This window comes from Eptatretus burgeri, chromosome 10, assembly GCF_056783735.1.
Source record: "Eptatretus burgeri isolate ZD-2024b chromosome 10, Ebu_testis_v1, whole genome shotgun sequence".
In the NCBI taxonomy this organism is placed as follows: Eukaryota; Metazoa; Chordata; class Myxini; order Myxiniformes; family Myxinidae; genus Eptatretus; species Eptatretus burgeri.
The window spans coordinates 22,771,908-22,793,877 of record NC_140970.1 but is presented as its reverse complement, the minus strand read 5'-3'; the positions used below and the strand labels follow the sequence as shown (position 1 = coordinate 22,793,877).

Genomic DNA, 21,970 nt, shown 5'->3' with positions numbered 1-21,970 from the left:
GCCATCTTGAAAAAACACTAAAACCTTCAAACATCTTCTTCTCCAGAAGCGCTGGTCCCATGAAGGCGAGATTTCACAACTATATTCGTGACATGTATGCGATACCAAGTTTGTTAATTTCGAGTGATACGTCACATGGTTTGGCCGCCATGTTGGATTTAAGAAAAATATTAAATAATGTTTTCTCTGGTATTTCATAAGCCATCGAAGCGAAAATTTGCAATTGCCTTCCTCCCTCAAGTCTGCATACATGGTAAAAATTTTTACCTCAGAAGTCACATGGTTTGGCGGCCATCTTGGATAGAAAAATAGACCTTATCCGATTTTCAAGAAACTTCACACACTTGTTCGGGTCGACGATGGAAAGCAGAATTTAAATTTATGATATCATTGGTCACAAGGTTCGGCAGCCATCTTGGATTGAAAATGAATAAATTTTAAAAATCTTCTTCTCCAGAAGGGCAAGACAGATTAAGACGAAACTTCACACATATATTCCCCATGAGGTCCTTTCTCAAGTTTGTTAATTTGTTCTTGATCGGTCACATGGTTTGGCGGCCATCTTGAAAAAACCCGAAAACCTTCAAACATCTTCTTCTCCAGAAGCGTTGGCCCAATGAAGGGGAGATTTCAGAACTATATTCAGGACAGGAAGGCGATATAGGTTTGTTAATTTAGAATTGATAAGTCGCATGGTTTGGCCGCCATCTTGGATTTAAGAAAAATATTAAATAATGTTTTCTCTGGAACCGCCTAACCAAACGAATCGAAAATTTGTAATTATCATCTACCTTTGTCTGTGCATGCGTGGTAAAAATTATGATGTCACACGTCACATGGTTTGGCAGCCATCTTGGATAGAAAAACGCACCTTTACCGATTAACACGAAACTTCAGAAACGTGTTCCAATACCCAGTTGGAAGCAGAATTTAAATTTGTAATGTCATAGGTCACATGGTTCGTCAGCCATCTTGGATTAAAAAATAATATCTTTAAACGTATTTTTCTCTGAAAGGACTGAACAGATCCAGGCGAAACTCCACCACTATGACCGCCTCTCCATGACGAATAAAAGTTCTCACCCCCTTTTGAGGTACGGCCTTAACGTTTGGCAGCCATCGTGGATTGAAGGAAAAATATTAATTAATGTTTACTCTGGAACTACTGCATCAATAAATGTGAAACATCAAGTTTATGGTGGAACGCTCATGCGGAATGAGGGTTTGAAATTTCAACGCGATCGGGCCCAGGGTTTGGCAGCCATGTTGGTTTTAAGAAAAATATTAAATAATGTTTTCTCTGGAACTGCTTAACCTAGCGAAGCGAAAATTTGCGCTTATCGTCTACATTCGTGTTTGCACATGTGTTGAAAATTATGACGTCATAAGTCACATGGTTTGGCCGCCATCTTGGATTGAAGGATAAATATTAATTAATGTTTACTCTGGAACCACTGCTTCTATATATACGAAACTTCACATTTGTAATTTAGCCGACATGCGAAACAAACGTTTAAAATTTCAACCTGATCGGTCATGCGGTTTGGCAGCCAGAATTATTTAATTATTTGAATCTGTTCGCCAGTAATAAGGAAATTGAACGCTTTGTGCTGCCCGGTTCGTAACTCGTCTGTTCCGCGCCGTCTCGAAGCAGGCCTGTGGTTGTATCACCATTAAATAATGTTTTCTCTGGCACCGCTTATCCGATAAATGCGAAACTTTGCGACTATGATTTAAGTCTCATGTTGTATCAGTTGTGTCAATGGCGGACGGACTGGGTACCCGGTCATCACTGCCAGCAGTTATAAAGTGGCAGTTCTAGTTATTATTTTTCTTTTTCCGCCGGCATTTTGCACCCTTTTTCGCTTTAAAAATCATTTTCTCTGGAACACGAAGTCCGATCGACGGGAAATTTTCACCATAGTATGTATCTTTTTTGATAGCACAATCACGTTATAATTATGACGTCATTGGTCACGTGGTACGGTCGCCATCTTGAAAAAAGCGATAAACTTTGGACATCTGTATCTCGGAAACCGTGCAATGGAAAAATTTTTCGCTTGATACATTTTACTAAGCTCCCTATGGGGAACACGTGTGATTTTTCGTGACGTCATAGGTGAAGCGATATACCGGTGAAAATTCGTCAAGTAGAACGCCATATGGGAAAAATCTGAAAAATTCTGAGCATCATCTACGCCAAAAATCACTGACGAAAATGTTTTTATTGACGTCATTGATGACGTAATTCGGCCGCCATCTTGTTTTTAGTGTTTTTTTTTAAATCTTCTTCTCCAGAACGGCTATGCAGATTGAGGCGAAACTTTACACGCACATTCCCCCTGAGGTCCTCTTTCAAGTTTGTTAATTTGTTGTTGATACGTCACATGGTTTGGCGGCCATCTTGAAAAAACCCTAAAACCTTCAAACATCTTCTTCTCCAGAAGCGCTGGTCCAATGAAGGCGAGATTTCACGACTATATTCGTGACATGTATGCGATGCAAGTTTGTTAATTTCAAAGTGATAGGTCACATGGTTTGGCCGCCATGTTGGATTTAAGAAAAATATTAAATAATGTTTTCTCTGGTATTTCATAAGCCATCGAAGCGAAAATTTGCAAGTGCCTTCCTCGCTCAAGTCTGCATACATAGCAAAAAAATTTTACCTCAGAAGTCACATGGTTTGGCGGCCATCTTGGATAGAAAAATAGACTTTATCCGATTTACACGAAACTTCACACACTTGTTCGGGTCGACGATGGAAAGCAGAATTTAAATTTATGATATCATAGGTCACAAGGTTCGGCAGCCATCTTGGATTGAAAATGAATAAATTTTAAAAATCTTCTTCTCCAGAAGGGCAAGACAGATGAAGACGAAACTTCACACATATATTCCTCATGAGGTCCTTTCTCAAGTTTGTTAATTTGTTCTTGATCGGTCACATGGTTTGGCGGCCATCTTGAAAAAACCCTAAAACCTTCAAACATCTTCTTCTCCAGAAGCGCTGGTCCGATGAAGGCGAGATTTCAGAACTATATTCGGGACAGATAGTTGATATAAGTTTGTTAATTTTGAATTGATACGTCACACGGTTTGGCCGCCATGTTGGATTTAAGAAAAATATTAAATAATGTTTTCTCTGGAACTACTTAACCTAACGAATCGAAAGTTTGGAATTATCATCTACCATCGTGTGTGCACGCGTGGTAAAAATTATGACGTCATATGTCACATGGTTTGGTGGCCATCTTGGATAGAAAAACGCACCTTTACCGATTTACACGAAACTTCACAAACCTGTTCCAATACCCAGTTGGAAGCAGAATATAAATTTGTGATGTCATAGGTCATATGGTTCGTCAGCCATCTTGGATTGAAAAATAATATCTTTATACGTCTTTTTCTCCGAAACTATTGAACAGATCCAGGCCAACCTCCACCACTATGACCGCCTCTCCATGACGAATAAAAAGTTCTCACCCCCTTTTGAGGTACGACGCAACGTTTGGCAGCCATAGTTGATTGAAGGAAAAATATTAATTAATGTTTACTCTGGAACTACTGCATCAATAAATGTGAAACATCACATTTATGGTGGAACAGTCATGCGGAATGAGGGTATGAAATTTCCACGGGATTGGGCCCAGGGTTTGGCAGCCATGTTGGTTTTAAGAAAAATATTAAATAATGTTTTCTCTGGAACTGCTTAACCTAGCGAAGCGAAAATTTGCACTTATTGTCTGCGATTGTGTTTGCACATGTGGTGAAAATTATGACATCATACGTCACATGCTTTGGCCGCCATCTTGGATTGAAGGATAAATATTAATTAATGTTTACTCTGGAACCGCTGCTTCTATATATATGAAACTTCAGGTTTGTAATTTAGCCTACATGCGTAACAAAAGTTTAAAATTTCAACCTGATCGGTCACGCGGTTTCGCAGCCAGAATTATTTAATTATTTGAATCTGTTCGCCAGTAATAAGGAAATTGAACGCTTTGTGCTGCCCGGTTCGTTGCTCTTCAGTCCCATGCCATATCGAAGCAGGCCTCTGTTTGTATCACTCTTCAATAATGTTTTTTCTGGAACCACTTTCCCGATGAATGCGAAACTTTGCGACTGTCATCTGCAGAAAGTCCCATGTTGTATCAAAGGCGGACGGACTGGGTACCCGGTCATCACTGCCAGCAGTTATAAAGTGGCAGTTCTAGTTATTATTTTTCTTTTTCCGCCGGCATTTTGCACCCTTTTTCGCTTTAAAAATCATTTTCTCTGGAACACGAAGTCCGATCGACAGGAAATTTTCACCATAGTATGTATCTTTTTTGATAGCACAATCAGCTTATAATTATGACGTCATTGGTCACGTGGTACGGTCGCCATCTTGAAAAAAGCGATAAACTTTGGACATCTGTATCTCGGAAACCGTGCAATGGAAAAATTTTTCGTTTGATACATTTTACTAAGCTCCCTATGGGGAACACGTGTGATTTTTCGTGACGTCATAGGTGAAGCGATATACCGGTGAAAATTCGTCAAGTAGAACGCCGTATAGGAAAAATCTGAAAAATTTTGAGCGTCATCTACGCCTAAAATCACCGACGAAAATGTTTTTCTTGACGTCATCGATGACGTATTTCGGCCGCCATCTTGTTTTTTAGTGTTTTTTTTTTTAAAAATCTTCTTCTCCAGAACGGCTGCGCAGATTGAGGCGAAACTTTACAGGGACATTCCCCCTGAGGCCCTCTTTCAAGTTTGTTAATTTGTTGTTGATACGTCACATGGTTTGGCGGCCATCTTGAAAAAACCCTAAAACCTTCAAACATCTTCTTCTCCAGAAGCGCTGGTCCAATGAAGGCGAGATTTCAGAACTATATTCGTGACATGTATGCGATGCAAGTTTGTTAATTTCGAAGTGATAGGTCACATGGTTTGGCCGCCATGTTGGATTTAAGAAAATATTAAATAATGTTTTCTCTGGTATTTCATAAGCCATCGAAGCGAAAATTTGCAAGTGCCTTCCTCCCTCAAGTCTGCATACATGGTAAAAAAATTTTTACCTCAGAAGTCACATGGTTTGGCGGCCATCTTGGATAGAAAAATAGACTTTATCCGATTTACACGAAACTTCACACACTTGTTCGGGTCGACGATGGAAAGCAGAATTTAAATTTATGATATCATAGGTCACAAGGTTCGGCAGCCATCTTGGATTGAAAATGAATAAATTTTAAAAATCTTCTTCTCCAGAAGGGCAAGACAGATAAAGACGAAACTTAACACATATATTCCCCATGAAGTCCTTTCTCAAGTTTGTTAATTTCTTCTTGATCGGTCAGATGGTTTGGCGGCCATCTTGAAAAAACCCTAAAACCTTCAAACATCTTCTTCTCCAGATGCACTGGTCCAATGAAGGGGAGATTTCAGAACTATATTCGGGACAGGAAGGCGATATAAGTTTGTTAATTTCGAATTGATAAGTCACATGGTTTGGCCGCCATCTTGGATTTAAGAAAAATATTAAATAATGTTTTCTCTGGAACCGCTTTACCTAACGAATCGAAAATTTGCAATTGTCATCTACCATCGTTTATGCACGCATGGTAAAAATTATGATGTCACACGTCACATGGTTTGGCGGCCATCTTGGATAGAAAAACGCACCTTTACCGATTAACACGAAACTTCACAGACGTGTTCCAATACCTAGTTGGAAGCAGAATATAAACTTGTGATGTCATAGGTCACATGGTTCGTCAGCCATCTTGGATTGAAAAATAATATCTTAAAACATCTTTTTCTCTGAAACGACTGAACAGATCCAGGTGAAACTCCACCACTATGACCGCCTCTCCATGACGAATAAAAAGTTCTCACCCCCTTTATAGGTACGACGCAACGTTTGGCAGCCATAGTGGATTGAAGGAAAAATATTAATTAATGTTTACTCTGGAAGAACTGCATCAATCAATGTGAAACGTCACCTTTATGGTGGAACAGTCATGCGGAATGAGGGTTTGAAATTTCAACGGGATCGGGCCCAGGGTTTGGCAGCCATTTTGGTTTTAAGAAAAATATTAAATAATGTTTTCTCTGGAACTGCTTAACCTGGAGTAGCGAAAATTTGGAGTTATCATCCACCATCATGTTTGCACACGTGGTCCAAATTATGACATCACACGTCACATGGTTTCGCCGCCATCTTGAATTGAAGGATAAATATTAATTATTGTTTACTCTGGAACCGCTGCCTCTGGATATGCGAAACTTCAGATTTATAATTCAGGTGATATGATAAACAAAAGTTTAAAATTTCAACCTGATCGGTCACACGGTTTGGGAGCCAGAATTATTTATTTATTTGAATCTGGAAGCCAGTAATAACGAAATTGAATGCTTTGTGCTGCCCGGTTCGTAACTCGTCTGTTCCGCGCCGTCTCGAAGCAGGCCTGTGTTTGTATCACTCTTAAATAATGTTTTCTCTGGAACCACTTTCCCGATCAAAGCGAAACTTTGTGACTGTCATCTGCAGAAAGTCCCATGTTGTATCAAAGGCGGACGGACTGGGTACCCGGTCATCACTGCCAGCAGTTATAAAGTGGCAGTTCTAGTTTGATTATTATTACTCTTTTTTTTTTTCTTTACAAAAACGAGGCTTATGGAAGAAAAAGATTACTCTTTTATTTTGAGTGCAAACAAATGTTGCAATAAAGCTAAAAGAGGAATACATTTTGCTTTTGAAAAAAATTAAAGTGGGAATTTTAAATGAAATATTATGACCCCTTCGGTTCATGTTAAATAACGGAGATTCGATCATTTATATATTTTGAAAATATCAAATGATCTTGCACTTCTCCTATCAGCCTGTGCTAAACTATTTTCCTCCTCTTCTTCTTTTATCTCTTCCTCTTCTTCCTCTTCTACTTCCTCCTCTCCTTCTTCTTGTTTGTCTGTCTGCCTTGTGTACGTGTGTGTGTCCGTGTCCTTTTGCTTTTCTTGTCTTAATCTTTGCCTTTATTTTTATCTCTGTTTCAGCCCAGTCGCCGACACAGCGTTGCCGCTTGCCTTCCCACACCGCCTTACGCTAGTTACCATAACATGTCTCACTACCCCTCACCCCCGGGCACACCTCCACCACCCCACTCCCCCTCTATCTGTCTCTCTGCAACGGTCTCTCCATCTCCTCGAGTACGAAGACCTTCTGTTCAGAATGATCTAGCAATGGCTCTGGAAAGCCTGCTACCAATGCACGTGCACCCTGATGTCCACTGCCGGCGCAACAGTCTTCCCGCACTGACCTTGGAAAGCGTACGGTACCCCCTTAAAAATGGCCTCCACAAGCGCAAGATGCTTTTCCAAGAGAACATAACATAAATGATGATTATATCGCAACTAAAACGACTAATGCAATGGGAACTTAATGGAGAAAAATGTAATTTTGAATACCTTTGTTTTCCTTTCACACCATGTTAAAGTAGACATTGTCAAAACAAGGTCATTTTAACAGCATTTTAACACGTTGATCTTCATTCACATCATTCGATTAGCCAACAAATTGTGTTCATTAACACAAATTTTAATGACAACAATTACTGGCAAGTGTTAAATGTGACAATTACTGACAAAATTAAATTATTAACAAGGGTGCAAATAACACAGCGCTTTGTGGAGCCATTTCAATTAAGCTGGGCACCTTTTCCTTGTCTGTCTGTAGTATGTCTGTCTTTTTGCTTTTATGCCTACCTTTGGGTCTGTAGGAAGCTATGTGACCTTCTGTGTGCTTTCTGCAAGACAGTCTTTGCTTGTATCCGAGAACTCTACATAATCCCAGTTGTATGTTGTGCCCCCCACTCAATGTAGAGGCTGCTTTATCCAGGCCTACCTTAAAACTCCATTCACATTGGTTAAAGCAGGCTAATTGTAATGCGATTTTGTAAACACTAGGGAAACTTTTGAATCTTGTCCATTTCATTTCTGACACTGATGTATAGATTTGAAAGCATAAAGTGAGCCATTTATGCAACAAAAAAAAAGCCAACATGAATAAGTTGCATTCCTAAAAGGCCTACAAATCATCAAAAAGGCTTAAATCATTCCTAAAAGGCCTACAATATGTGCCAAAGTGAATTGGCTACTAAGAACTGCTCTATTGGTTATTTTAGGTGACATTCACTTTTCAACATGTGTCTTTCTTTCAGCATTTACACAACATTGTCCTATTCACTACGATATAATAATGAGATTTAGCACAGTTGCAAAGATTGCATAACCACACCAACCTCCACCCTCTCTCCCTCCCCTCCCCCAATATTATGTATATTTTCTTTATATTGCACTTTTTCTTTCAGTCTGGCGTTCAGGCAACCTCTTCCCAATGCTGGCCAGAAGACAATCCATCTGCAAGTCTCCCTCCGACATTTTCTTCCATCCAGGAGCACCCCAACCTAAGCCGAATGCCCTCTCTTCGCCCTCCAAGCAGCCCCTCGGCTTGGGGTTTATTGTCATTTACTCAAGCACCAAACTCCATTGCCGACAGCATAGCACAGTCCAATGCAGGGCACAGATGTGCAGAATGCAGATGTGCAGCTGAACAGGCTAGACACTGTGAGAATGCATTTGTTCAGCATTTCTCCTCACCACCATATCCGGTCACCAGTGAACCAGCTACACTTTCAGCGATGTTTATCCTCCCTCCAACTTGGTGTCTTGCTAAGCCTGTGTCACCTGACTCACCACCACCTGTTGGGTGGGTCAGCTCAATGGCTTCTCGGCCACCTGGCTTCCAGCCACCACAATGTGGAGTCCCTGAAAGGAGAAACTTGAAACGCACGCCATCAAATCGCAGACCTCGTCCTCTCTCCCTTGATATTCCTTCACCTTCTTTAGAGGCTCCTGGATCTTTATCAGGTCATCCAGGCCTTTCTTGGACTGCTACTCCACACCCGGCTACCATTTGGCTTTCAGCAACTACTCCAGCGTCGCCAAGTTTTACCTTTCCCCTCTCTAGCCCTCCAATAGATTGTCCACTTGACACCTTGCAGACAACTCGTTTTCCATTTGCCAGCACTGCCTCTGTGGCCTCGGTGGAAGAAAATGTTGGTGTTCTCAGTCAACAAGGAGCAAAGGTTCTGCTTGTGGAGATTGAAATGGAGTGACATTTCGCTCATTCAATTCCACATTTTAGGACGTAGTTGCGACTAACTTGCAGGCCAAGCCAATTAAGCAAACCTAATTGTCCATCTCTCTCTTTTGTGGCTGTTCCCACTTTTATGTGCCTGAGGCAAATCATACTTGTGCTTCTAAACCCTTTACAAGCTGTAAGATTGTGCAACTTCGCAAACTTCAACTGATGCACTTTTTCTTAATGTATCTGTTACCATTTTGATGGATCTTCATGGCTCGGTTATCCACGTTGTTGATTGCTCAGACACAATTTAATTGCAAAAAAACAAGTGTTGATTTTATTTTGAATAAAAATTAGGGGTGGAAGGAGTTTAGCAATGGCTGCACTATCAACCCAGCTTACAAAAATTTCCTGATCCGATCCTGATGAATCTCATCAGATCTCATGAGAAATCTTTTGTAAGGGAATTCTAATATTAAAATGCTTGTTCAAACCTAATATCTGGATAATGCAGTAATATTTGATAAATTTTAATAAGATCTTCCAGCCTTAATGCATGTTCTGTCAGGTGAAGGCTTGCACATGCTAACGTTCTTCCCTAACCCTCAGCCAAAAAGTTCAACATCTGAAAAGCTTTGCACAAACACTGGTGATCAAACAACAAAACTTTTGCCTCGCTGCTGATGTCTTGACTTGTTTCTTTGCACAGGAGAGTGGAGGCAACATTATTGCTCCTGCAAGTGCTGTCCCTCCATCTGAATTGAACAAATCACAAGGAAGGCCAGCTACAGGCCCAGTACAGGTATGAGATTAGTCTTGCATGGTTGCATCCTTTATTGCCACGTGTGTAAGGATTCATGCCAACTCTCCTGCTTTTTTTTTTCCTGGGAGGGCCACATATTTACATGCATGCTCCTTTCCCCCCATATAGTCAACTTATGTTTTCAGTTTCATCTGTTCAAGTCATCCAATATCCATCAACCGAGAGTCACCATCTTGAAACTATGTTGAAGTGGATATCATCATTCATCATGTAACTTTTTGGATGAACAGACTAATTTTCACAGCAAGTGGATTTGAATATTCACAGTAATAAGACATCTGTATTTTTTTTTTTTTTACAAGGAAATTTTTACACAAGAGGAGGCCATTCGGCCCATCATGCCTGCACCACACCAATACCAGATGTTGTTTTTTAAATAAATCCGTCAATACCCCTTCCCTTCATGTGCAGCCTTTTGGCTGCTGCACTGGTCCTCATTTCACTGACCTCAGAAGGATGACAGACCGAGTCAACCCCCTGGTGTTAATTCAGCCGAAAAACAGGGCTTGAACTCAGGACCCTAGGTTCCCAAGCCACCACCCTTACCACTGAGCCAACACCAGGTTATAAATGTGTTGTTTGCCAATATCACAGAACATGTTTGTTTACCAGTGATATTGAGTTAAAATGTGACTTTAGTACCTGCACACAATAATGTCTCATTCCCCACTGTGAGTATGACAGATCAACATGTTCTGTTCTTTAGCTCTCCCAGATAAACTGGTGTAAGATTCGAGCTCTTCTTCAGCTTTGTGAATTTATAAAGTGATTGTTATTTTGTTCTGCTCTCTACTCTTTACTGCGCCACAATTTCCCTCAATCCCATGAATCCCGACGCAGCATGTAAAACTTACACGTTATTTATAAACTCGTTCGTACTTATAATTGGAATCCACGAAACTGAATAAGATTGATCCGATTGGAGAGAGATTTCAGATTTAACCAAAATTTAACTTCTTCTTTTTTTTTTTCATTCTTCAGTCACTTCCTGCTCAGGTAGCCCAACCAGCTGTTAATCGAAGTGAGACACCCCATCAAGAGAGCTTGGAACACCAAGAGAGGGTTACACCCCAACCTGCACCAACAGTTCAAGTATGTCAGCCCAAACCCAGCATACCAGAAGTAAGTGCCATTCTGTTACCATCTCATCTAAAAGAAAGGGAAAGTAAAAGGGATCCTTATGTCTTCTCTTTAAAATGATGACTATTTTTGAAGATTTTGTTTTTCTTCCCCTCAACAGACCAGAGCCAGCATTTCAAGCCTACTTCAGGCTCCTTGTCAGCAACGGTTTGTTAAGATGTATATTTTATTGATATCTTCCTTCATTTTGAGAATTTCTGCCCTTATTTGAGCTCCTCAATATTCTTAACCACACTATTCAAACAATAGCCTAATTATAGTAGCTTGTTAAAATATACGTATCCAGTGGTTTCCTTCTTTGTCTTTTCTAGGATACATTCTACTTATAAGTTGCACATTTGTCTTTCCCAAAACCCAAGGCGCAGTCTAAGCCCAAGTCCTTGCCATGATCTTAGTATGTTCTCGGATGCAACTTCGGGCATGGAGTTAAGTGATGGCTATGAAGGAATCAGCCGTGATGGTGAGATTAAGCATTTGCGTAGGCCTCGCCGCAGAGTGACACGGACCCGCTCTCGGCATGAACGTGGCTCTCGGCATCGTCTGCATATCCTCTCGGTCAGTTCGTATCTGCTATTTCCATCTCATCATAACTTATGCTTTTCAAGGTTGAAAACATGAGGTTCAAAATATGACTGAAGAAGAACATGATAACAAACCATGATGTAATTGGTTCACTGTGTAATATTATTATATTTGTGTGACTATGCTTTATCATTAAACTACTTGTATTACATGATATTGAAAGTTTTCGAACACTCCTGCAATTTAATGATCTTGCTGCTTTTCACCAGGTTTCTGACAGTGGGGACAAGGAAGTAGAGTGCCAGATTGAAACGCACAATCATAAGAAGGTCACTTTCAAGTTTGACGTGGAAGCAGATGATGCAGAGGATATAGCCGAGCACATGGTGAGATTATGCAGACCAGCCGCAGACAAGTTCACCGAGCGTACGACTCATTTTGTCAAAAACAAAAGAAGAACAAATGTTGAGCGTCGTGTTCATGCTCGTGGTGGCAAAGTCGTATGACAGAAAAACAATTAGAGAAAAGAAGTCTAAAACTCTTTCCAGAGGATATTGTTCTCTGTAATTATGCAGAATTTCGAAAAAGTTGCTTTTCTATTTATAATATGTTAGCCTGTCACCAGAGGGGGATACATGAGGTGCGAACGCACCACTTGTGTTTGACAAGGCCATTCGCGCTTACACACCTTCCTCACAGCCATAGCAGCAGAAGTATAGCGAGCGTTTTCAACCGATATGGTGACTGTGAATAATCATTCCGCTGGAAATTTTAGAAAAAGCCATTGCACCTTTGTTAATTCATCCAGGGAAGATTGCTCATATGAGCGAAGAACGTTTAGCACAACACGTGGCTTTGATCACGTGATACTGGATTTGCATTGCATGGCACAGACAGCCACCGTCATTGTCAACCTTTTCATGTCAGGCTCATCTCTATTTGTTTGATCTTGTTGAGTTTTCTGGTAGATTTGACTGTTAATAAGGTGTATCAAGCCTTCCATGCAAGTGTAATTTGGATATTTGTGAAATTGTAGCTTGAATATTGTGTTGGCACTGGGGTGGGGAACATGAGCGCTTTATGAATACAGGTGTTGAGATTTTCGGTACTGTACCTTTTTGAGTGTTACCCAACAGTGATTTCAGATGTTAAAGTAAAACATCTGTAATCAGCATAGTGTAATCAGACAGATGAAAATATTTATTGATTTACAAATGTAAAAAATTAATAGGAACTCAGCACCGACAATTCAACAACAAAAACAACAATTCAAGTGAAAAGGAATAACAACAATTCAACATTGTGGATCAGAAGAAACAGAAGAGCTGGCAAGGGCAGAGTCTGGGATAGAACATTATTTCTTGGAAGTATTCATGCCGGATCCGCATCTTCAACAAAATTGAATCAATTTGGCCTTGTTACACACCCCACCTGCCCATCAAGTTTCTTCCGAATCCGTCCATAACCTTTTGAGATATCGTGCTATATATCGTTTTTGGCCCTATCTCTCAATGGTGAAGAATCACTTAAAAATTATAGTATCCAAATCTTCGAATTATAGTATTGAGATATCCTGTTCACAGAAAAACAAACAAACAAATCGATGGGTGAAAACATAACCTCCATCCACCGTCGGTGGTGGAGGTAATTATGTTCAACATCAAGGAAAATTTACCCAAGTGCATATAAATTGCAGACGATTGTGGATGAAGGGCATATCAGAGATAACAAATAACTTTTGATCCATATAGTTATTATCACAACGATTGTGGATGAAGGGAATATCATAGATAACGAAGAACTTCTGATGAACCGAGGTGTTATCACAATTTGTATATCTAACAATAGAAATGCACGTATGAATGTGCTGATGGATTGCTTGTTGCGTAGTTTGATAAGACAGATGAAAATTTATGAAGTTCCCGAGATATTCCCATCCCAAATAGTCTCGAGAATGCAGCAAATGATTAATTTGAAGCCAATAATTAAAAAATTTCCAATGGGGTGAGGTTCACCAGGACCCCCCTATCCAGGCCCACTCCAATACTGGGAAATTATAACACCATTCAGTATTCTGCATTCGCAACCCCCTCCCCCTTGGGAAATCCTGGTGACGTGTGTGTGTGTGTGTGTGCACGCACGCATATCAGATGCACTTCCTGACTGTTATGGTGAGCATCGCCACGGATTATATCTCGCACGGTAAAACTGCATAATCCGCACAGAACAACTGTCCGTCTGCCACCCAGACAATTGTTCCTCTTAATGCAAACCATTCAAACAGAAGGCATGTGATGTGACCAGCAGGAAAATCGAAACATCAGGAGTGTGACGAGCACTCCGCTGATCTCTATTGGACAATAGTCCACACCAAAGCATCACCTCCAACACAGAGGCTTCGGCCTGGTGACTCAAATACCAGCGGCTCCGATTCCTCACTCAGCACCTCGAGGGCCCCAAAAAGAATATCCAGAGTCTCCGCAAAGATGACTGCATCATCTGCCAAATCAAAGTCAGTGATCTTAACATTCAGAAACAAGCACTGCAGCTTGATCTCTCTGACATCCTCCCCAGAAACCAGTCCACAGAAGTGCTGAAAAGTGTTGGGGCAAGTACACACCCCTGACAAACACCAATAACAACTGGAAATAAGTCAGAGATGGTATCACCATATCTCACAGCACTCTCAGTGCTGTTTTCTCAGAAAGCACATCAGAATGATCTGTTTTCGTGACACCCCACGAAAACCAAGAATCCCCAGAGGGCATCCCGATTCACTGAATCGAATGCCTGCCGAAACTCTCATCTGCGTTCTATGAGTACCCAAAGAGAAAGGATATGGTCAATCATTGACCTCTATAAAGCCTGACTGCTCTGCATGCTGGTGCTCAAGCAGAGGGTGGTGAACCCCATCAAGAATTATCCAAGCAAAGACCTTGCCCCGTACTGAGAGCAGCATCACCCCTTGCTAGTTGTTGCAGGCCTGGCGATCAGCCTTCCCTTTCCAGAGAGGGACAGCAAGGCCCCTCTCCAGGCAGCTTGGATGATGCCTGTGTTCCAGCAGAGCACAAAACTGCATGCAATGACATAAGTACAGCATTTCCACCAGCTTTGAGAAGTTCAGCATGGATTCCACAGATCCCAGGAGCTTTACCCCATTTCAACCAGTTCACTGCAGCCTGTGTTTCCACAAATGAAGGTGGATTATAGTTGATTGGAGGGTCAGCAATAGGGATATTAACTCCCCTTACATCCAACTCAACAGCCAGTAGATCAGCCTGGTACAGCCGCCCAAAGTAACTGGCCCAGTGGGCCTTCATTTTGGACTCCTCTGTCAAGACCCCACCACCCTCCGTTCTAAATGCAGTACACCAAGGAACAGGCTTGGAGGAATGCAATGCATGAATTCTACTGAAAGCAGGACGGGAATCACATGACGATAGGTGATGTTCTTCCCCCTCAGAGATTCCTCTCACAACGGCCTCCTTGTCCACGTGCTGCACACATACAGTTTTACGCCTCAACTCCCTGAACAGCTCAGCTCTGCCAATAAGCCTGGCCCTGCGACTCTGGTCAATCGTATCCAGTGTTCCTTGAGAGCCAAAATTCTTCTTCACCCTATGGTGAGTTCCAAGACATCCACCGATAACATCAAGGATGGTGGTCTTGAAGGCACACCACAACTGTTCAGGATTCCCAAAAGCACCCAGACTCCCCAAATCCCTGCTTAGCCTGTTTTCAAACTCCTCAGCTACCATAATACTTGAGCTTGCCACAATCCAGCATAGGCTGGGATGGTACCATTCTCCCAGATTTAAGCTGCAACTTCAGAGTTGCTACAACAAGCCTGTGGTCAGTATTGAGGACGTGAGATCTCCGGTAGACCCTGCAGTTCTGGATCATCCTCCAGGAACCATCAACAAGCACATAGTCATTCTCCTTTGCCACACTACCAGTGTTGGAATACCAAGTCCAGTGATGAGCATGTGGGCACTGAAACCACAACCAAGCCACCCTTAGTCCATGACTTCTTGCAAAGTCAAGGAACTTGGTGCTATTATGGTTCACAGTTCCAGAACCATGGAGACCAACACAAGTCTCATAACCATCCCGATCAGTTCCAGTCAATGCATTGAAATCCCCCAAGACTAGAAGAGTATCTCACCTGGAGTACTTATCAACCACAGACTCGAGTGTGGCATAGAATGCGTCCTTCATGGTGAGATCACTCACCTCAGTCAGAGCATATACAGAGACCAGGGAAATGACACCCAAGGAATGATAAATCCTTCGTCTCATAATATGCTCATTGATCATAAAACTTGTATTTCAAATACAAGTTTGAAATGCACAGATACAAAGTCAAATGAGGAAGTTCACCATTACATTCAATGTCCAACTCGGATTCCCACGTTGAGTTGTTTCCATCCAGTGTCTCTGTTCTGCCAGCTCAACTCATGCACGTTCACCTCATCCACCGGAGCTGTCGAACGATTGCATCCTGTCGCCCCATTCTCTCTCGTACGCTGGCCCGTTCAGGATGATTGAAGAGCTCAAAGGAATTCTTTCCCGATACACAATCTTAATGTGTTTTAATCGACCTGATTATAATCGGCTCCCTGCGTTAACAACCACTCTGGACATTAACACCTTGTTCACTCATCAGAGTTAAATCGAGCACGGAGTTGATCGAAACATGTCTCAATACATGTCACCTGTCTCTCTACACTTCCCTCTCATGGGTTTATATTGTATCACTGAACAATCCCGTGCCTTCCAACAAATGCGATTCTCGTCCATCCTGGAAGTTTGTCTCACCAGGCAGTTTACAGTACAATATTGCCATCCACAGTCAAAATTAGCTCATTCCATCAAACAGTTAATATTGTAATTCACCGATCTGTGCTCAACAAAACTTACAGTATAACATGTAACTATCAATTTTAATCGTTCATGCATAGGCATTTACAAATGCTTATCCACAAATACCACAACATCCAGCTTTTAACTGGCAGGTTTGAAGACTTGGGATTGGAGGGTGGTGTGCTTGAGGACTTGGGGTTGGGTAGGGGGTTGAGGACATGGGGTTAGGTTGAGGGTTGGGAGTTGAAGATTTGAAGTCACAATATACATTACTGTACATGTAATTTCCGATGGTCCCTGTTAGTTGGACTATAAAAATGTTGAAGCACCTTTATGGAGAATATTTTTGTTGTCAGTGTTGTTCTCCAAAAATTATCACATATTGTTTCTGGAATATCTGTCAGTGATAATATGGAGTTGTGGAAGATCTTTTAACATTGGGATTTTAAGGCATTTATTCCTTTTCTCTGACACTTTTTTATTCCTGAGTCATAACAGTCAGGTCGAAGTAGCCCCGTCATCCTGAGTTCGTATAGTCCTTTCACTCGAATTTTATTTCATAATATCCAAGTCTTACTTTAAGTTCTAAATCATTCCTCATTGCTGCAATGCCTTGGCATTGAAGAAGAAGGACTTGAGGTTAGGTTGGGGGGGGGAGGGGGTTCAGGATTTGAAGGAATGACACTGCCTTGGTATTACAGTCTCATTCCTTCAAATCCTGAGTCTGAAGTTGTTTGAACAGATGGATATTATGATGACTTTGAGAATCTTGCCAATTGTGATTATGGATTATGAGGAATGCTATATGGTGCAGGTGGAGAACAATTTCATTCTCGAGGGCGAGCGTGAGGCCTTTGTGGAGCAAGTGCGAGATGCAGTGGAGAGGGCCCAGGAAATGCTTCAGGTGGCTGCATCAAATGGAACTTCTGCCTCAGCTCACTCTCCAGGCAAAGTGCATCGGAAGAGCAGCATTCCCAGCTGGAGGGTAAGTGAGAATGAGGCTTTAGAGCGAATGCAAGAGAACAGATGTCGTTGGATTATGCTCGACCCGTATAATTAATCAACAATAAATTTTTATTTTCCAGTTTGCAGTGCTCGAGAGATTGAGTCTTGAGAGCAAATCCGAGAGAACAGATGTCGTTGGATTATGCTCGACCCGTATAATTAATCAACAAATTTATATTTTCCATTTTGCAATAGTCGACACTCCTGCGTTGTCTTTTAACCACATCATGGTAGAAATGTTGTGTTTGTAAAGTTTCTTTGTGAGATTGTTTTGGCAAAGGAATTTGAAACTCAATTGAGTCTAATCTCTTTTCAACGAGGTCTCATTTGCAGCGTTGATCTCCATACCTTCAGCCAATGGTGTCCAGGATCCATTGCACACCTAATTGCCTATTTTTATTATTTGGTGAATAAAAACAGTGTGTTGTTCTCTGGCATTTTCTGCTGTAGTCTGCCCTGAAAAACATCCCTCAAATTGAAATTCTGGAACCAATCTCATCACGAGTTTAGATCAAGGATATCTATGTGCCCTTGCTCAGCTTTTTCTGTAACTGTTCTCATCTTTTTTCATTTCATTATTCTTGAAAACTTGATTCATGTGTAAAATAAAGTGAAATGTGTTCCAGGTAGGAAAATGTATTTATCTGCACTGCAAGTATTCCATTTTGAAGCAAGTCATTATTGAAGTCATACAAGGACAGCAGTCACAGTAGAAAAGCAAGTTTTTGTTGTGTCTGATGATTATACATTTTCTGATGCAGGATTCAAGTGCTGCAAATGCAAGCATTCAGCAGGAAGATGCCTGCTGCCCACCACCTGCTGGTACGTAACACCACCAACATATTTATTTTTCACATAGTTCGCATCATTTTATGCAAATGAAAGGGACTGATGCAGGCAGACATTTGGGTAAGACCTGCCTTAGTTAAATTGAAGTGTTTTGCAGTGAATACATGGAGTCAGCTCTGACTGGGAATAAGCTTGATATTTGAGACCTTCTGCCTTTTTACTGACTCCAGCATCATTCTTATTATTCATCACTCTGAGCTATTTTGTCAGTCTTTTCACTGACAAAATATAACTATAAATACATATCCCCCACCCCTAGGTGATGTCACATCTTCTCTGGACACTGTCATTCACTCCGGTGGCAGGCAGTTCATCGTAAGCCCAGTGGTGCCTCCTCATCAGACAAAAGAGAGTGAAACAAAGAATGGTATGTTTCATTCATATGTTGCTGGCCGAGGTGAAGACATTTTCCTTTCCTTTTTGTCTACTTTATAAAATCAGTGTACCCTCATTCGCCGATGAGATAACATTGTGCCCAAAATTGAAAGGGTGAAAAATATCCCATCAAACAAGAACTTGCAGTGTCAATCCCATAAACCTCATGGTTTGTCATTGTTTCAATAATATCCTGTTTATTGTCATTGAATATGCTCATTGGTGTCAGGTCAGGCCAGATTAGATCTGTGACTTGCTTACAGGTACCATGTAAACCTGTACTAACCTGTTCCATGGTTGGGTTGTCGGCGACTAAACCGTCTACCCCACTAAGTTTCTTGGTGAGGAGGGTGTATGATATGGACATCCAGCAGGATGAACAAAAAAACCTGTCAAAGGGCAGAAGAGCTTATTGTGAGCCAACGTCCATCCATATCTAGTGACTAACTGTGTCTGTGGAAATCCTCCTGCAGTTGGGTTACTTTTTATTTGGCGGTTGGTGGCAGGATTTGCACTCCGGCTACTGTAAAACCCTTCATTCCGCAAAACATTCAAAAAGCATTTTAAAAAAAATCTGAAAATCCACTCCGTAGGAGTACCTCCTGTGCAACTACCTTCACAGGGCAGCTCATTGGATGACGGGATTGGGGCAAAGCCTTCGGGACCCCCAATCTTTGATGATAGGAGGGAAACCACGAGGTAACCTTCCAGGGTCAGATTGCGGTGGTGTGTGTCGGGTGGTGCTGAGGTGTCGTCCACCAGACAGCGGTCTCTTTGGGTTAGCCTGAGGTGGACCCTTCGGGTGGGTGCCTGGAATGTCCTATCCCAAAGAGAGGATGATCACCTGTCTCTGTTATCATCTGAGCTCAAGCATTTGGACATCGGTATTGCAGCTCTCTCTGAGGTTCGGAGACCGGATTCAGGTCAGGGTCAGGTATGGGAGCATGTGCCAGAACAGCGCGTCGCTGCGTCCACTTTCCGCCGGTACTCCAGGGGCCTCCGTCTGGCCATCCCCCAGGCAGATGCCAGGCCCATCCCCATCTCCTTGAGATGATGGTCAACCTGCTGCAACCATGAGGCACGTGGTCGGCCCACTGGCCTCCTCCACTCATGAGACTCCCTCGCTGAGAGAATCTGGTGAGCAGGATCAGCGTCAGGAAAACGAGCCACATGTCCATACAGCCGCAGCTGACGCTCACGGACTATGCAGGTAACAAATCTCATCCGAGTCTCTCTCAGCAACCGCTCGTTGGACACAAAATCCGACCAGCGATAGCCAAGGATTCTCCGAAGAGACCTGGTACCAAAGGAATTAAGTCTCCGTCTCAGATCCTTGGTCAAAGTCCAAGTCTCGCACCCATAGAGCAAGACTGGAAGTACCAAGGACCTGAAGACTCGGACTTTCGTCCTCCCGCACAGGTACCGGCAGCGCCACACCCCATGATCCAGTGAATCCATGACTCCCCAGGCCCGACCCAGACGTCTATTGACCTCCGGCTCACAACCTGCGGAGACATGAATATCACTGCCAAGGTAAGTGAATCTATCCACGACCTCAACATCCTCACCACAAACAGACACAGACAGGACAGCAGCATCCAAGATGTCACCGAAAGCCTGGATCTTTGTTTTGACCCAAGAAATCCGTAATCCCAACGGCTCCGACTCCTCATTCAGCACCTCGAGGGCCCCCAAGAGGATGTCTAAAGTCTCCGCAAAGATGACTGCATCATCTGCAAAATCAAGGTCCGAGATCTTGACATTGCCAAACGATGCACCGCAACTTGATCTCTCCGACATCCTCCCAAAAATCCAGTCCATACAAGTGCTGAAAAGTGTGGGGGCAAGTACACATCCCTGACGAACTCCAGTAACAACTGGAAATAAGTCAGAGGCGGTACCACCACACTTCACAGCACTCTCAGTACCAGAGTAGAGTTCAGACATCAGATCGATCAGTTTCGGTGGCACCCCACGAAGACCAAGAATCCTCCAGAGGACATCCCTATTCACTGAATCGAACGCTTTACAGAGATCAACATAGGCTGCAAGCAGCCCCTGCCGAAACTCTCGTCTGCGTTCAGTGAGGACACGAAGAGCAAGGATACGGTCAATCGTTGACCTCTTTGGTGTAAAGCCTGACTGCTCTGGACGCTGGTGCTCAAGCAGATGGTGGCGAACCCTATCAAGAATTATCCGAGCAAAGACCTTGCCCGGCACTGAGAGCAGCGTCACCCCTCGGTAGTTGTTGCAGTCTTGGCGATCACCCTTCCCTTTCCAGAGAGGGACAACAAGGCCCCTCTTCCAGTCAGTTGGGATGATGCCTGTGTTCCAGGCAGAGCACAAAACTGCATGCAACGACGCGAGTGCAGCATTTCCACCAGCCTTGAGAAGTTCAGCATGGATGCCACAGATCCCTGGAGCTTTGCCCCGTTTCAACTGGTTCACCGCAGCCCGTGTTTCCACAAGCGATGGTGGACCACAGTTGATTCGAGGGTCAGCAACAGGGATTGTAACACCCTTGACGTCCAACTCGACAGCTGGGGGATCAGCCTGGTACAACCGCTCAAAGTAACCGGCCCAGCGAGCCTTCACTTCAGACTCCTCTGTCAAGAGCCTACCACTCTCTGCTCGAACTGCAGTGCTCCGAGGGATGGGCTTGGATGAACGTAATGCGCGAATTCCCCTGTAAGCGGGACGAGAATCACCTGTCCACAGGTGATGCTCTACCTCCTCACAGATTCCTCGCACATAGGCCTCCTTGTCCACCCTCAGTGCACGTACAGTTTTACGCCTCAGCTCCCTGAACAGCTCAGCTCTGCCATTCAGCCTGGCCCTGCGACTCTGGTCAATGGTATCCAGTGTCCCTTGAGAGACAAAATTCTTCTTTGCCCTGCGGTGAACTCCAAGGCATCCACCGGCAACATCAAGGACGGTGGTCTTGAAGGTGCTCCACAACTCTTCAGGACCCCCCAAAGCACCCAGACCCCCAAGTGTCCACTCAGCCTGTTCGCAAACTCCTCAGCTACTCTCTCATCCCTGAGCTTGGCAACATCCAGCCTAGGCTGGGATGGTACCATTCTCCAGGATTTAAGGTGCAGCTTTAGAGTTGCTACAACAAGCCTGTGGTCAGTATTGAGGAACTGAGCACTCCGGTAGACCCTGCAGTTCTGGATCATCCTCCAACGACCGTCAATGAGGACATGGTCAATCTCCTTTGCCACACCGCCAGCGTTGGAGTACCAAGTCCAGCGATGAGCTTG

At 42.9% G+C, this 21,970-nt stretch overlaps 1 protein-coding gene across 2 annotated transcripts in view; it reads left to right on the top strand.

Moving 5' to 3' along the window:
• Positions 1–21,970, top strand: part of LOC147018076 (serine/threonine-protein kinase WNK2-like) — a 192,253-nt gene that overhangs the window by 123,615 nt on the left and 46,668 nt on the right. Inside the window, exons 9-17 of one of the 2 annotated variants that reach the window (XM_085897389.1) lie at positions 8,355–9,131; positions 9,840–9,932; positions 10,935–11,075; positions 11,194–11,240; positions 11,453–11,648; positions 11,885–12,001; positions 17,293–17,463; positions 18,245–18,305; positions 18,592–18,699. In XM_085897389.1, the coding sequence (XP_085753515.1) occupies positions 8,355–9,131; positions 9,840–9,932; positions 10,935–11,075; positions 11,194–11,240; positions 11,453–11,648; positions 11,885–12,001; positions 17,293–17,463; positions 18,245–18,305; positions 18,592–18,699 (1,711 nt within the window). The remainder of the gene's footprint in view (positions 1–8,354; positions 9,132–9,839; positions 9,933–10,934; positions 11,076–11,193; positions 11,241–11,452; positions 11,649–11,884; positions 12,002–17,292; positions 17,464–18,244; positions 18,306–18,591; positions 18,700–21,970) is intronic. The other variant, XM_085897390.1, reaches the window with a different exon arrangement.